Below are 15,796 nucleotides of genomic sequence, written 5' to 3'. Positions count from 1 at the left end.
TATTGAAGCCATAGATTAGTAAAGATTACGCACTCCTAACAAGAAAATGTAACCAGTTTTGACAATTGAAATTGTCACTGTCATCTACTTTCGTGTTTGAAAAATATAAAAAAAATGTAGTTTTTAGATGATTTACGAATGAAACTATATTTTCCGTACTTTTTCTTCAATTTCGTGTTTTTGCACCACTTAACTGTGCATGTCGGCATTATTCCGCGTAAATTACACCATGACAACCATTAAACAGCTGTCAGAATTGTCAGCCACTTAAGCCATGGCTTCTTTCAATTACAAGGCGGTGAGATATTACACTTATCTATGATTGAAGCAAAATGCATTTAAGTTTTTAAGAATTATCATCACGTTTTCGTCTACTGCGTATTTTGTAATAAAGATTAAGTCGCTTATTTATTGTTTTATTTACGATTACATAACAATAAAACGTGAATAAATATTTTTTCGTTACGTCACAACACGAACGAAGCCATAAAGATAAATGGCTCAACATTTGGATAAGTAATCGATATAATTTCATACTAATCTCCTTCTTAGACCTTCAACATAACTTTGATTACTTTAATGCCTCGTAAAATGGATTAGTGGTGAAAAATCCAGCGCGATTAGACCCGAGGTTTGCGATAATGTTTAATGATTTTTTATTGTGCTTCATGATAGTTACAAGTTTACAAACCATTGCCGCTAATCTAGTTTTGAATGACGAAAAATGTATTATGTACATTGTTCATACATAATTTATTTCTCGGAAATGAATTTTACCATTAGAATAATGTTTTGTATTTTGACAATGATTATACTTTTAACTTCAAAATTTTAAGTACAAAAGTGTTTATTAAACAAACACCTAAAATAGTTTCGTTATATTTTAGCATTGTGTTTAACTTTATTGTGATACTATGGTTAGGACTATGGCATTAAAACATAAAAAAAGTCTGTTCCCTCTTTAGTAAATTTGGAGCGTTTTTAACCATATATGGTTATTTAACTAAAAACAATTAAAAGGTTCCTGAAAACGCATTGATGCGTCCGTACCCTGAGAGTACTCTCAGCCGTACCCATAGAAAGTTTGACGTGGCTTGTCTAGGTCTGCAAGTGGTTGTAGCCAATCCAATGGAGTATCGTTTTTTTTTGCAAATCAAAGTGTATTAATACAAGTGTGTTACGCAATTACATAATTGTAATCGCTTGCGGCGTATCCACACGTTTGTGTGTCTGTAGAGTTTTAATATTTACGGCAAATGCCAAGCATGTGGATGGAGCATAAAACTAAAAATATGTATTTTTTACACGCGCCGAACTGAAACTACTTATAATATAAACTAGTTTCATTCATTAATAACAACGTTTCTCCCGTTTAAGGAAAAATGGCACCACCAAATTGAATTTGTAAGTGTCGAATAAATCCTAACAACACGTTTACTGCCACATTTGAGCCAGCACATATCATTTCGGGCATATTTTCGTCATTTACGATCATGATTTGGATAATCCCTGCCGATAAAAAGGATTAATGAAATTATAACTCCTGATAAAAGACATTAAAAGCGAATGATAATATTTGATTTATACGCGTTCGTTTTGTAATTTCGTCAGTTATTTTGGTGATTTGGGATTATGATTTTTATCTACTTTTTTTTTTTTTTTTTTTTTTTTTTATATGTTTGAGCCTAACGATAAAGCAGACGTGCTACCTGATGGAAAGTAGTCAACGTCGCCTATGAACATTTGCAACACCAGAGGAGTCGCCAATGCATCGCCGGCTTTGAAGGAGAGCTCTTTTTGCACCTTTTTTGAAGAGCCCCATGTCATAGCGCTCTGGGAATACCTCAGGAGGAAGTTCATTCCACATCTTGCACGTTCGTGGCAAGAATGTCCGTGCAAACCGAACTGTGGAGGACCGCCACGGGTCCAGTTGGTGTGGATGGAACTTCATCCTTCGGCGAGTGGTGCGATGGAGGAATGGTGACGTAGGCATCAGGTCAAATAGTTCCTCGGAGCACTCACCATTGTAAAGCCGGTAGAACACACAGAGGGAACCTATGTCCCTCCGCAAGCTTAAAGGTTCTAACCGATCGGAGGTCCTGGGGTCGTTGACGATTCGGATCGCGCGTTTTTGCACGGAGTCAAGTGGGTTAAGTTGGTATTGGGGCGCCCCTGCCCAGAGATGGGAGCAGTACTCCATGTGAGGTCTCACTTGAGCCTTATACAACAGAAGGAGTTGCCCCGCAGTGAAGTACTGCTTCGCTCTGTTCAGGACGCCCAGCTTTCTTGATGCCAACTTGGCCTTAACGTCCAAATGACCCCGGAACTGCACGTCACACGATATGTCAACTCCCAGGATCCCCACACTTTTATCAATGGTGAGTGGAATACCTTGGAACCGTGGCGCTATGACGAATGGGGTTTTTTTAGCGGTAAACGCGCAGACTTGTGTCTTCGTGGGGTTAAACTCAACAAGGTTAAGTCGACCCCATGTCGAGACCTGCTCCAGAGAGTCTTCGATTTCAGACACAAGTCGGATTCTGCTTTCCTCCACGAGAGTCCGAGAGGTGTTTGCACGGCCTGTATACACAGCATCTCCCGTACTATCATCTGCATAGCAATGAATGCTGCTAGTTTTTTGCAACATGTCATTGATATGCAGAATGAATAGCGTGGGAGAGAGGACAGAGCCCTGGGGCACGCCAGCGTTAACATGCTTCGTGTCTGAGCAGCACCCGTCTACTACGACTTTGATTTGCCGCTCAGACAGAAAACTGGCTACCCATGTGCACAGCCTCTCGGGAAGACCGTAAGATGGAAGCTTCGCGAGAAGGGCCCTGTGCCAGACCCGGTCAAAGGCCTTAGCGATGTCTAGGCTAACTGCCAAAGCCTCACCATTACTCTCAATGGCTTGCGCCCATCGGTGTGCGAGATACACCAAAAGATCACCAGCTGAACGGCCCTTGCGGAAACCGTATTGGTGATCGCTGATCAGCCGGTGATCCTCGAGGTACCTCAGGAGCTGGGTATTAACAATACGCTCCATAACCTTTGAGAGCAGGGAGGTGATCGCTATAGGCCTGTAATTAGCCGGGTCACTGCGGTCACCCTTTTTGGGAATCGGGTGAACGAGGGCTACCTTCCACGAAGACGGTACTTGTCCTGTGGTATAGGAAAGCGAGAATAAGCGCGTTAAGATGGGAGTCAATTCGGGAGCGCACGTCTTCAGCACCACCGCGGGGATTTCATCCGGCCCACTCGACTTCTTGACATCAAGGGACAATAGAGCTCGCCTGACAGCTTTCTGCGTAAAGCGTATATTAGGCATAGAACTCTCACACCGCGGGATGGTCGGCGGTGTGGCCCCCATGTCATCGAGAGTCGAGTTTGAGGCAAAGAGAGTGCCCAGAAGATCGGCTTTTCCCTTTGCCGTATGGGCCAGAGAATCATCTGATTTTCGCAGGGGCGGTAGTGAGGAGCGACAGAAATTACCTTCAACAGCTTTGGCTAGCGACCAAAAGGCTCGACTCCCGGAGGGGTAACCAAGTAATCGCTCGCCAATTCTGCCAACGTGCCTAGACTTCGCCTTGGCCATATGCTTCTTTGCTGATCGGGAGGTAGCGTTAAGGGCGGTTCGTAGCTCGGAGGTCTTCGGATCCTTGCATGCGTGCGCTGACGCCCATGCTTGGTAGGCCTCTTGCTTATGACGTGATGCCTTAGCGCAAGACCCATCAAACCAGGGCTGACTCCGTCCACCGACGGACACGACAGAGTTTGGAATGAAGCATTCCATACCCTGCCGTATTACGTCGGCTACAGAGTCAGCGCACGTGCTAGGATCACCCGAGACGAAGCACAGCTGCCTCCACGGGTACGAGGCCAGGAATTCCCGGAACGCGTCCCAATCTGCTGACCTGTAGTGCCAAACTTGTCGCTTCCCCGGAGGTCGAGCCCCCGTGGGACGCGACAAGGGCACAGAAGAACTTACCAAGCAATGGTCAGAAGATCCAAGGGGAGCCTTGACCATCACTTGGTAGTCCTCGGGACGGTTGGTCAGCAGAAGATCTAGCAAAGACGCAGTATGGGTCTCTATATCAGGTACCCTAGTATGACCGGGTACGACCTGGGAGAGCCCATATGCCAAGGAGAACTCATACGCAGTTCTTCCGGCAAAGTCAGTGGTTCGGGAGCCCAGCCACTCAATGTGGTGGCCATTAAAGTCACCCAGAATCACCAACTCCGCCGAAGGACACTGCTGCAGCATTCTGTCAGTCGCCCACTGGACGTGCTCGAATAATCGAGTTGTCTCTTCATCTCCGCTATAGGACCTATATAGGCACGCGTAGACGCGGGTTTGCCCCCCAATATCTACGCGCACCCACAACAGAGATAGGTCCTTGTCTTCAAGGCAGCTGAGACGGCGGCAGCAGATATCGCCCCGAACATACACACATACCCCGGCTCGACGCCTAAAGGCATGTTCTAAACTATAGCCGGGGTAATCTAAATACGAGGTGTCGCCCGAGGGCGATATCTGCGTCTCCGTCAAAAAGAGGAAAGCCGGCTTTGCCGTCTCAAGGTGGTGATGGACGGCATCCAGATTGGAATGGAGCCCCCTGATGTTGCACATGTCCACAGTAAGTGTGGAGGAGGTCGCCGCTGTGCATAACTTTTTCCTTTTTAGCTGCCGTTTCATGGTGGTTTTTGAAGAGCGTAGGAATTAGAAAGGATTTGCGGTGCTCCGTCGCCGCCTCACGGGACAAAGTGCGGGTCTCGTAGCGGCGTGTTCACAGAGGTACTGTGGGATGCTGGCGCGGGGGACGGAAGGGCCCCCGGTCCCCCCCGTGCACGACTACCCGGCTCCACTCCGGTCTCTTACTCCGGCAGGGTAATCGTGCCACGGGATTTTTCGCCGGTTGGCGGGACAGCCTCCCGGGCCAGAGGTTGACGGTGTTACCCGGGTTCGGGTCCCCAACTAACCGGCGGGCGGCCAGCGGACAACCGTTTCACCGGGTCTCCCTGGCCCCCGCGCCAATACACCACGCCCCCGGGAGCAACGACGCTTAAAGAGACCTACCGGACCCGAGAGGTACGCCGTCGGAAGCACCACAAGAGGATGGGAAGGGGGGATAAAGGGATGAACTGGCTCCCAGGCGCACTACCGAAACACGACGAGTCGTTATTAGCGGTAGACTCCGGCCTGAGGGTGGTAGCTAGCCAGGCAGATCCCACGAAGAGACCTTACCACCAAGCAAACTTTTATCTACTCTATAAAATTGTTAAGGTCGGTTTGGATATGTAAGTTTTCCATAATATTACTTAAAGAGACTAAGCTAACTCCTACCTGAACTGCGTGGTGAACTGTTATATCGATTTTTTTAATTCGTAAGTAGGTATCAGTCGAACGATAGTGAACCTGCTATAGAATATATAGCCAGAAATGTGTCAATTCTAGCGTAACCTTCAATAAAAACATGACTTTTTTATTTCCCAAATAAACATAAAAATATTGCCATAAAGTATATTTATAATTGGGGAACATATTATAAGATTTATCTACAAATAAAAAACATAATTTATTCAAAACAATATTACTGACTACCATTATATTTCAAACATTATTACTTAAAGGAATGTAGTGTAGAACAAAATTAAATACCAATTGATATTATGAGAGCACCAGATTATTACACGATGTTGTAAAGATGCGAAGTCACGATACAATCGTTAATCAGGATTAGAGGTCCCAATAAAATGTAAAATAATGACCCGAATATATGGGGAGCGTGACTGATTTCAGTTTTAATAACGCGTGGGGCATATTTGTACCGTTCGCGTTGGAGGGTTAAGATTTGAAGTTTCAAAAACGGCACATGATGTAGATGGTCTGCAATATCTGCATAGAAAAGTTTTCGCAATGTATGTGACATTTTGAAATAGTACTTGTAATAGTATAAAGAAAAACAAAACCTACCAATAGATAAATATCATACTAATACTTAATTTTTATTAGTAATATTGATAAATTCTAGAAATAAATAACAAAGTTATTGAAAAATGTTTATTTTCCAAGCAATAGAAGTAACAAACAGTCCACCTTAATTGTCACTCTTCCGATCTCGAAATTACAAGGGCGTGAGGAAATAGGAGCAAGACTGCCCAACATAGTTCGACGGAGGCGTTCCACCTCAGTTAGAACTACAATGAAACGCTCCGAAACATTCAACCAACTAGAATACATTAGCCCTACTGCTGTTAAGGAAGTGAATGCTTCGACCGGTTACGTAGATTCCAGAACTAAATAAATCTAGACCTACGTAGCATAATCTCATTTCGTTACATCCGTCTCAAGCGTGCATTAACATTGACAGTACGTTCTCTTAGATAAATATGATAAATCAGGGCTTACGCGGCAACATCTGAGGGCAACGATATCGGGGGATTAGGGTAACCACGCCTAACGCTCGATTTCGGACACTTATAGTACGTCACTTGTATAAGATAACGTATCTTGTCGGTCCTTAAATCTTGAAAGGAACGCATTGATACTTGATAATGCACTCGACATGAGAGTTTTCTCTTCTGCATTCCTTCTCTGATTTGATTGACAGGTGACAATGAGATTGTAAAGTGAAAATTGATTGCGCAGTGCCAATTTGGAAATCCAAATCTAAGTGATGTATACGACTACAGGTGTCAAATGACGTCACAGTACGTATTAACTTTCTTTCGATAAAATTTGACAATGAAACCAATCACTGGGATTTACACGTCAAAGTGAGTGAATGGTGAACGTGATAAATATTATTCTTGTTTATTATTGAAATGATCTAGAGAATCATAAATCTACGCCATAACCAATACATCTCCTTTTAAATACTTTTTCATTTCGCCAGATTTTGAAGGCAGTGATACCTTCAATACTTCAACTGTAATGGCACCACAAGCCTAAGATTTTACCATCAGATGCAAACTGGCTTACTACTTTATTTTTATTTATAACATGACCCTTAAAAATTGTATGTTTGCTCTATGCACTTCCATTTTATATCATTTCATAATAAACGTTAACAACAAACCAATAAATAATCAATGAAGCGGTACTGATTACAAATTTGAACGCAGTAATTTTTAATTAGTTACCGTACTTTAACCTAATCAGAGGTCATGGGGATCCTACATTATCTCGGGCGGCGCCTTTGTGTGTGCCCCGATTTCTCCTCGAAATTCTACGAATTATTTGCTGAAACAATAGCATGCTTATGTTTGTTGTTAACCAACTTACGGTTGTTCATCAAGAAGTACCATTTCGGCATCATTAACCTCTAGTTCTACGAAATAAGATTGTGTTTGGAAGTACAACGTTTCCTGGTTTCCGAGTTAACTGTGCGATTATAAACAGTGACGAAATGTCGCACGCGGCGCCTTTGAGATTAAATTCGGCTTCACGATTGCCAGCCGTTGACAAGATTTGTAATCCGTTTGCTAGGTTTCTTTAATGAGTTGAGACGTGAGATTCAAATTTTTTTTGGAGATCCCGAATTTCACATGAGAAGTCGATTCACAGGTTCTTGATATTCGCATAAATAATCTTTGCATAAATAACCTTTCCTAGTTTTATGGTTCAACTTCTGTGGCCGTAATAAATGAAGAGCATCTGTTTATTTTCTATCAGTTCATATTTATATTTTTTCTTTATTTATGCAATATCACAGATTAAGGTCTCATATGATTCGATCTCTCCGTGATAAAGCATTCAAGAATGTTTCATTTATAATAAAATTGTATAAATAAGACTTTACGAGCTTGTAAAAGACCCAAATGTAAGCAGTTTTTTGTTCATTTGTAAAATTATATTTATGTCTGAAATAAAATCCTGTCTGGGTAGAATTGTTCTCTGGATTAATTTTAATTGGCCTCATTTTAGCCACATAAGATGACTGGCGTTTTTTTCGCGATATGGTTTTTATTAGCTTACTTAGGAATTGCTCGCTAAAAATTCAAATACAAAACAAAAAATTGAAATTAGATAGCAAGAAACTAATCACCAACGTTGAATACCAGACAATAAGAGGCAATAGAAAATTTTAAATTAGACATCAACAACCCAATCACTAACATAGAATTAAAAAAGTATCCTTATCTGAACAATCACGAAATCATAAAAAATTCAAAGGTCGGCAAAATTCAATTGTCACTGTGGTAAGTCACGCGAAGCTTAAACACAAGCATATGACTTGGCCCCTCTTGGCCGGACCTGGTCAAATAGAGCCGTGAATAATAGCGTAAACAGTGGTGTCGTGACCGCCGCTTGGCAAATATTGACAGTCTTGCCATGCACGAATGTACCCTTTGATTGATCGCGCATTGTGGTCACCTTCGCTTGGAACAAATGTTTGTTGGACATGTTTCGAGGGTGCTCGGTTACGTTGCCTTTGTATACGTATTTGAGGTGGCAATTAATGTAATTTCTTCGCTTTGAACTTTGTACTTAATGATGATGATAAATTATTCTTGCATGTACGTGATATTGTTACACTTTGTTATTGCACTACTTGAAAACAATGTTAAAACTCAAATAGGGATTGAAAATTTTAATCGTCTATTGTTTTCAGACTTCTTTGTTATTGTTAATAAATAAGTAGATCTCTATCTACTGACAAAAACAAGATCAAAACAAATATCCGAAAATATAGATAGATGTAGTTTGATAGTATTTGTTGATACATTGGTCCCGGATTACATTCCTGGAAGTTGCCCGAAGGTAGACAATCCATACATTTCAAACAGTTATTACACAAAACGTTATCTCGAGCTAATGTTTGTTTTCCAGGGTACACATGTCCAAATCGGATTTACGACACAAGACGAAAGCGTCGGAGGGTTAGCAAAAGAAAAATGGATTCGTTCTGACGTACCTTTTGATAAACAATTTAGAAGATCCATTAAAGAAAGATACGAATGTCCTATGTTTAGGTTAACCTCAACACAACCTTCCTTAACTTAAGTTAAGGAGTGTTGAGGTAGAGGCTTCATTAAGTTACTGTGTTTCAAACTACAAACTAGTATAATTGAGATTAACATTGCAAATCTCAGCGGTGGTGGTTTTCAAATCTGTTGATACTAGTCACCTTAATTAAGTTATGATTAGCCATTCATATTTAACAGGTTATTATAATCTTTTGACTCTAGTAAGAGGAACATATTAAATTACTATTTTTATTCACGTATCCTAAAACAGGAAAAACCATTTCACGCAAAACATGTTATTCTAACCGTACTCGCTTATCGATAACAAAATTCGTGTTCGATACATGAATTACAGCCATCATAACACGGAGCGAGCGTTTAAACTGTCGATATGAAGCGATAGCGCTTTGTCGCCTTCGCCGACAAATCAGAGTCATAAAACAAACGTAATTTCGCCAACGATAGGCGCTGTCGAGCGATAAGATATGTCAACCCGAAATCTGTAGCCGTGGGATTTGGTAACCCGCCGTTATTGGAATTTTGTGCTACGTGCACTGTACGCGAACGTAGGTGTTTATGAGATTTTCGTTTTCATTACAGCGTTCGACAACGCCCACTGGATAGGCTGTTTTATTTGCGCGATAGTGTGTTGTTATAGAGAAAGCTTGGGTTTTAAATAAGTCATTAAGGGCATAGGTAACGAATTTGTTTTTGTCCTACAATTTTGAAACATCGCCAGATCGTACGTCTAGAAGAAGTTTCACAAGGTGCCACTTTTTAACCAAAACTTTACATCTTAGTATCATCGTACTATGATATCTACTCGTATTAGACTTCAAAATTCAAATTCACTTGATAAATCTTTGAGAAATTTATGTATTCTATTTATTTTCTAGTCGTTAAACTGCCTATGTTATTTAGAATTCCGAAGGAAATCCTTACGTATCTTAGATAACAAACGGACAAAAAACAAATTATAATCAAAAATGTAACTATGTTTGTATTTCAAGTCAAGTCATTTTCAAGAACTTCTATGTGTACTTCGTAATTTAATCGTATTAACACATACAAAGTTGGCATCGAAACTGATACAAATACAAACGCCGCAGGTGTGATTACGAATACAGATAATGAAACCAGTACAAACTTACATAGCACCGTAAATTGAGTGAATGCGCTGGCCTAAGTCAGACTTTATTACTGAAAGTTTATAGAAGGTTCAATTATTATTTTGAAATCCAACAAAAGATGGTGAAATATATAATTACATTATAGGATTACAAGTATTTTGTAGTAAGTACTAATTGTTATCAGATAAAATAGTTTTCTATCAGATAAGAAAAAAATAATGGTCTAAATAGCAGGTACCGCTTCCTTAGATGTCTTGAGCCTAGAGATGTAAAAAAATAATCGATTTTTATTTTAAACGATTATTATTTTCTTATAATTGATTTTTACAGTAATATTAATCATTTTTTTATAAATCGATTAAAAAAATTACATCGGCACCGGCATGGCACCGTTTTAATTTAATCAAATTTTACGTCTGAACTTAATTCGCAATTTTTCATCCGTTGCATAGATACGAACTGTTTCTAAAAATAGATTTAAGCGCGTAATTTATATAATCGGTTTATAAAAAATTGCTATTGCGATTGCGATTAATATTGCTGTAAAAATCGATTATAAGAAAATAATCGATTAAAATAAAAATCGATTATTTTTTAACATCTCTACTTGAGATGTCTTCATTTACCTACTGCGATCATCACTATACAATATACATAAATAGTGACTACGACAAAATCCTCTTGTTAAGGTAGACCTATGTCCAGTAGTATAAAGACAATGATGAAAGATAATAGATTAATGTATGGAAGAATATGCATGTTTGGCACTGCTTTATTACTTACCTCGGACAGGGTAAGAGTCGAGTGTCTGCGTCGGTGGTGGAGATGCCAGCCGTGGCTCAGACCGAGCAGTGGACGCACCCCATAGAGACTGACAGAGGCTACTACGGAGTGCCTCGCTGGCTGTTACACCTGGGAACAAACAAAATAATTCTGAAAAATCGTAAGGAATAAATGGACAGATAATGTGATTTCCTTACTTATGGAAATCTGTAATGGAAAAAAATTGATTTGAAAAAAATAAAAACTACTAATAAACACTTCACAATGATAAAATACTGGTCCTTAACTAATAATTGTAGAAGATGTATACAATCGGTGACATTTGTTTTTTTTTAAATATTCGCAAAAATGAGATTTTTTTGTATATTTTGTGAAGCTTATTCAAGTTCGTGTTTGCTTTGTTGTCTGTTTATCTATTTTTTTATAATCTGTGGCTTCAAATGTAGTAATAAGTACCTACCTATATTAAATTCGGTTGTAAATTAATTTCGGTGTGCCCTTCTGTTATCATATCTCTTAAGTACCGGAAATATTTTAGTGGTAAGTCAGTTTTGTGCAATAAAAAAGATAATGAAGAAAACAATTGATTCTACACAACTAAGGGGACCTCACATTTTCGGCAACAGTACCATAATTTTAGTTCGCTGTAGGTATACATTGCCGTTACGCTAGTAACAATGCATCAAGCAGCCGTGATAGCCGGGTGAAGAAACTCGGCCTCTTGAACGAGGAGTCCGTCCGTCCGTGCTACGTAAAACAGTTCATGAAGTTTGAATGGTTGTCTCACAGGTTTATTCTATTGGTCCACAGGTATTTCACCGAGTCTCGTTCCCTTTCAAAATCGTAAGTTAAACCTTTTAATTAATTAAAATATTTATATTTTTGATGATAACTTGATTGCTATTAGATAATAAAATAAAATAAATAAAACGCTTTTTACACTCACAGCCCCACACGAGGATTCCCTGTATCGCACACAAATACACAAAGATCCAGAGAGAGAAACAGTAACCTAAATTCATCATTAAGATATCTTTCTAGCCGGGGATCGAACCCGGGACCCACTGCGAGTCAGACTGTATGGTGTGTGGTGACCGCTCCGCCACGCGGGTCGTCATTTATAAAATATTAATTAATTAATTATTAAATTACTCTTACCCATGGATGTTATAGTACTTGTAGGATCCATAGATGCTTGATGTGTAAATAAAATTCTAGTAACAATTAATGTACACGAGCCAAATTGATTTTAGTGAAAATTTTGTTCGATAAGTACATTTATCCGAACGAATTTGAGTAATCACTGCTATGCGATACAAGATAATGTCCGTATAATTACATTTATCAGAAATAATTGCGTGTAATACCATGTTTATTTGATAGTGTACTGTCAGACAAATTGAAATTTGTCATTAGATTTGTACGATAAATGGTTCCGTTGCGAAACGGCGGGGAATGTATTGGTGTTTCATTTTTAATTCTATAATTGCGTGGCTTTTTCATTCGATGGGTGTCATATTTGATGGATATTGGATAATTTCTTCAGGATTAGATATTTCTACCTAAGGTCGACCACAGATGCGCCGCTACCCCTGAGGACTAAGCTGGAACGCCTCGGAAAAGTCTGTCTGCCTTACCACACTCTTCAAAACGGAACACAGCAGCGCCTAACACTGCTGTTATTAGGTAGAAATAGGTGTGGCGGTGGTGCCGCCGGAGTCGAACCACAAAGGGTTCTACCACCTTCCAAGATGTTAAACTTTTTACAAAGCAAGTCCTTTGATGTTTAATTTAACGTATTTTAAGTACACAACCAAAACTTCGTTTCAGAAGATTATAGGTAGGCAATGTACAATGCATGTAACGTTCACAAATATATAAGTACCAAAAAGATGTTAAGTAACAAATTATCAAAACATTATTTTGACAAATGAATGAAACAGAGATGTTTCACAAAAAATAAATAACATTTCTTAAATTGTGATTAACTAAATTCTATATTTTACTGACATGACCATATTAAATTAATCTAATAGTTCCTAGTAAAACCTCCTGTCGACCAAACAAAGCGAGAGTAACCAATTTGGATATCCGATTCCAACTCCAGTTATATCTCAGCACACAGCCAAAGGCCTACTAAAATCATTTTAAACAATTGTCAGCACCGCACAAGCATCTAATATATCCACATTACGGTTGTCACGACGCCGTGGCGCCACCGAATCGCTCTCTTCCTTCGGACGGCACTGATTGTCCTTGCCTCTTATCGTCCTTATCCTGTCTTCAATGACCACTTGTACTTCGGATGGGGATCCGTGACCTTTACTTGTCTTATGCTTATGAGCTTCTTATTTTGAATTTTTGTCGTGAAAGTAGAAATGGAGTCCAAAATTTGGTAGAAGCTCTGAACTCTGAAGACTTGAATCAAAGTAATATAAGGATTAAGTTGGAATATTTTATGAACCCAAAAATTAAACCAAAATGTATATAGGCTATACTTGCTCCTCAAAATTTCATTCATTTTTATAAGGAAACAGATCTTATAAATAAACATTGATATTATGAATAAATAATGAAATATTGATGGAAAAAAAATAATTCAAATTAAATCAATGAACACTTCAGCCTTTATTGTTCCTCTGCTGGACAATGAACAGATGCATTGAATTACACTGAAAATTCACAAAACTAGGCTGACTAACGAAACTATTAGTAAAGCGTATCATCGTCATCTCAACTCAAGCAAAGTTGTAATACGACCACGTAATAAGGGAATGACTAAGGATGTAGGAACGAAGGTGCGAAGTTCCACTTGACCTTTGTGCTTTGAATCACCGACTGTCATCTATTTAAATAAATCATAATTATTTAGATTAGGTCTCCTATTCACTGATAACTGTTTATTGAGAAACAATTTTAGAGTCTAACCACTACGTGTGCATCAGGGTTTCTAAGAGGTGAAGTGACTAATAAATTAATCAAGGTTCATGCATCAGAGACAAAATTTAAGTTTACTTCTACCTTATCACTTTCGCTTAAGATAATTTGTGTCTTATCTAGGACAAGTAAAATTCAATGATTGCATTCACAACATGACTTTCATTTGTAGGACTGACACTCTAAAGAGGATTTCTATGAAATAGAATTAGCAAATTGGACTATGTGCATGTTTACTAATTCTATTTCTTTGCGCATTCATCGTAAGTAGACATGGTCATGGATGAATGGATGGATGGATGTTTGGTCATAAACAACTGAAAATAAGATAATTCGGTCATAGTAGTAACGTATCTTACTACACCTGAGATCCAAACTGAAGAGATTAGACCACGTCATCGTTTAACTGCTTTTAAACATATATATAAAATGCTCACAGAAAACTAGGAAATAGTGAACCAACGAATCTAAATATCACAATAGTCATATTTATAGAAAAGCCTTCACACACCGACCTTTTCAATTGAATGCATCTGTGAGTCAGTGAGGATGAAAAAAGTGCGTGAGTCACGACAATGGATAAAAGTTGGAACATTCGGCCGAATGGCGCCAACGCTTAAGAATCAATGACCGGCGTCCGGGCGCGGGCGCAGCGCTAATTTGTCGCTGACAACGCCAATTGTATCATAGCTTCCTGTGCTGCTTTGTGGTGCAAGGTAAGGGCGGTGGGCGATAGCTATTGCTCAGTATGCTTCACTGCTGATCATGAGTCTCTTAGTACACTGTTGATGACCAGTCACTTAACAGGGGAGCCCGGAAGTAAAGTTCACGCTGTTATAATACGGATTGATGGAAAGCTATTAGATACCAATGATAGTTAACCCAGTGAAGTACGGAAATAGAGCAATGAAGTTTATGTTGCGGTATATTTTAATCATCAATAATGACAGTATAGAGAACTTTATTTTGTTTTGTTTTATACATTTAGTCCAATGTAAGAAAACGGTAAACGAACGGTGAAATATGTCATTTTCTCTATACATTATAACAGCTTAGTAATGGAATATATTTTGATGTAATCGATAAATTTTCGTAAGTCGAATAAGTCTGTCAATAATCTTAAATAGGAAGTGTGAAATAAATTGTTAAGTCGCCGTATCCAATATCTTGCACTGTATTACGAGTGTCGCGTGCTGGATCCTCTGAGCCCAAATTGAAATGAGGTCTAGAGGACTTTAGAATGGGTCCATATCCCGCCATAAATTTCTCAAGCTTAACTGTTGTCTCCTGTTCAGACGATCATCTGATACTCATAATCTCGAGCATTTAGCTTACTTATTCTCATTAAAGGCATCAAAACTCGTTATTTAGGGAATGTTTTTGGAAGCAAATATAAATTGCGTAAAAATTACCAAAAATTGTACATTCATATTTTTACTTAATGGTTTTCCTTTTTCAATTAATTGTGTTTAGGAAGTTGGGTTTTTATAATAATGGGTGGGTATGTTGGTATTTTACGTCATTTCCGCTCATAGAAAATTATTAATTGACCTGATGACCTAACATTAAATCAACTGTAGTTGTAAGTAGTAATTAACATTAGTAGCGTAGAATTTTCTGGTATTTCCGTTTTGATACGTAACATTAATTGATACTATCACATTTACTGAAATAACTTCACACTACACTATAACTGAGTTAGCAAATACCGTAACGACATTGAAATAATAAGATCAATAAAATAATGAGGTCTTATGAAGACAGTCGATCAAGGAGGCGCCGGTCGGGGCGCCCTGTGCCCTCCGCAATAGACAATGTCCGGCTTCCCGCGGCGACTGAAGTACGAATGAGTTTAGACTATTGCAATGTTTTTACCATTCGAGACTGTTTGTTTTGCTTTTACTCGACAAATAACTTTATTTATTTGTACAATAATAAAAAAAATCGAATACATATTATCTAAACTAAATATAACC

The 15,796-nt window shown here is 39.0% G+C and overlaps 1 protein-coding gene across 2 annotated transcripts in view; it reads right to left on the bottom strand.

Annotated features, from left to right (window-relative positions):
• sens-2 (zinc finger transcription factor senseless-2) overlaps positions 1 to 15,796 on the bottom strand; it is a 65,928-nt gene that overhangs the window by 33,226 nt on the left and 16,906 nt on the right. For both annotated transcript variants that reach the window (XM_073080204.1, XM_073080205.1), the window contains exon 2: positions 10,884 to 11,012. In XM_073080204.1, coding sequence (XP_072936305.1) covers positions 10,884 to 11,012 — 129 coding nt within the window. The remainder of the gene's footprint in view (positions 1 to 10,883; positions 11,013 to 15,796) is intronic.

Source organism: Epargyreus clarus, unplaced genomic scaffold (assembly GCF_041222505.1).
Source record: "Epargyreus clarus isolate Ecla_fem2 unplaced genomic scaffold, WU_Ecla_fem_2.2 ptg000015l, whole genome shotgun sequence".
In the NCBI taxonomy this organism is placed as follows: domain Eukaryota; kingdom Metazoa; phylum Arthropoda; class Insecta; order Lepidoptera; family Hesperiidae; genus Epargyreus; species Epargyreus clarus.
This window is presented reverse-complemented; position numbering and strand designations above follow the sequence as displayed.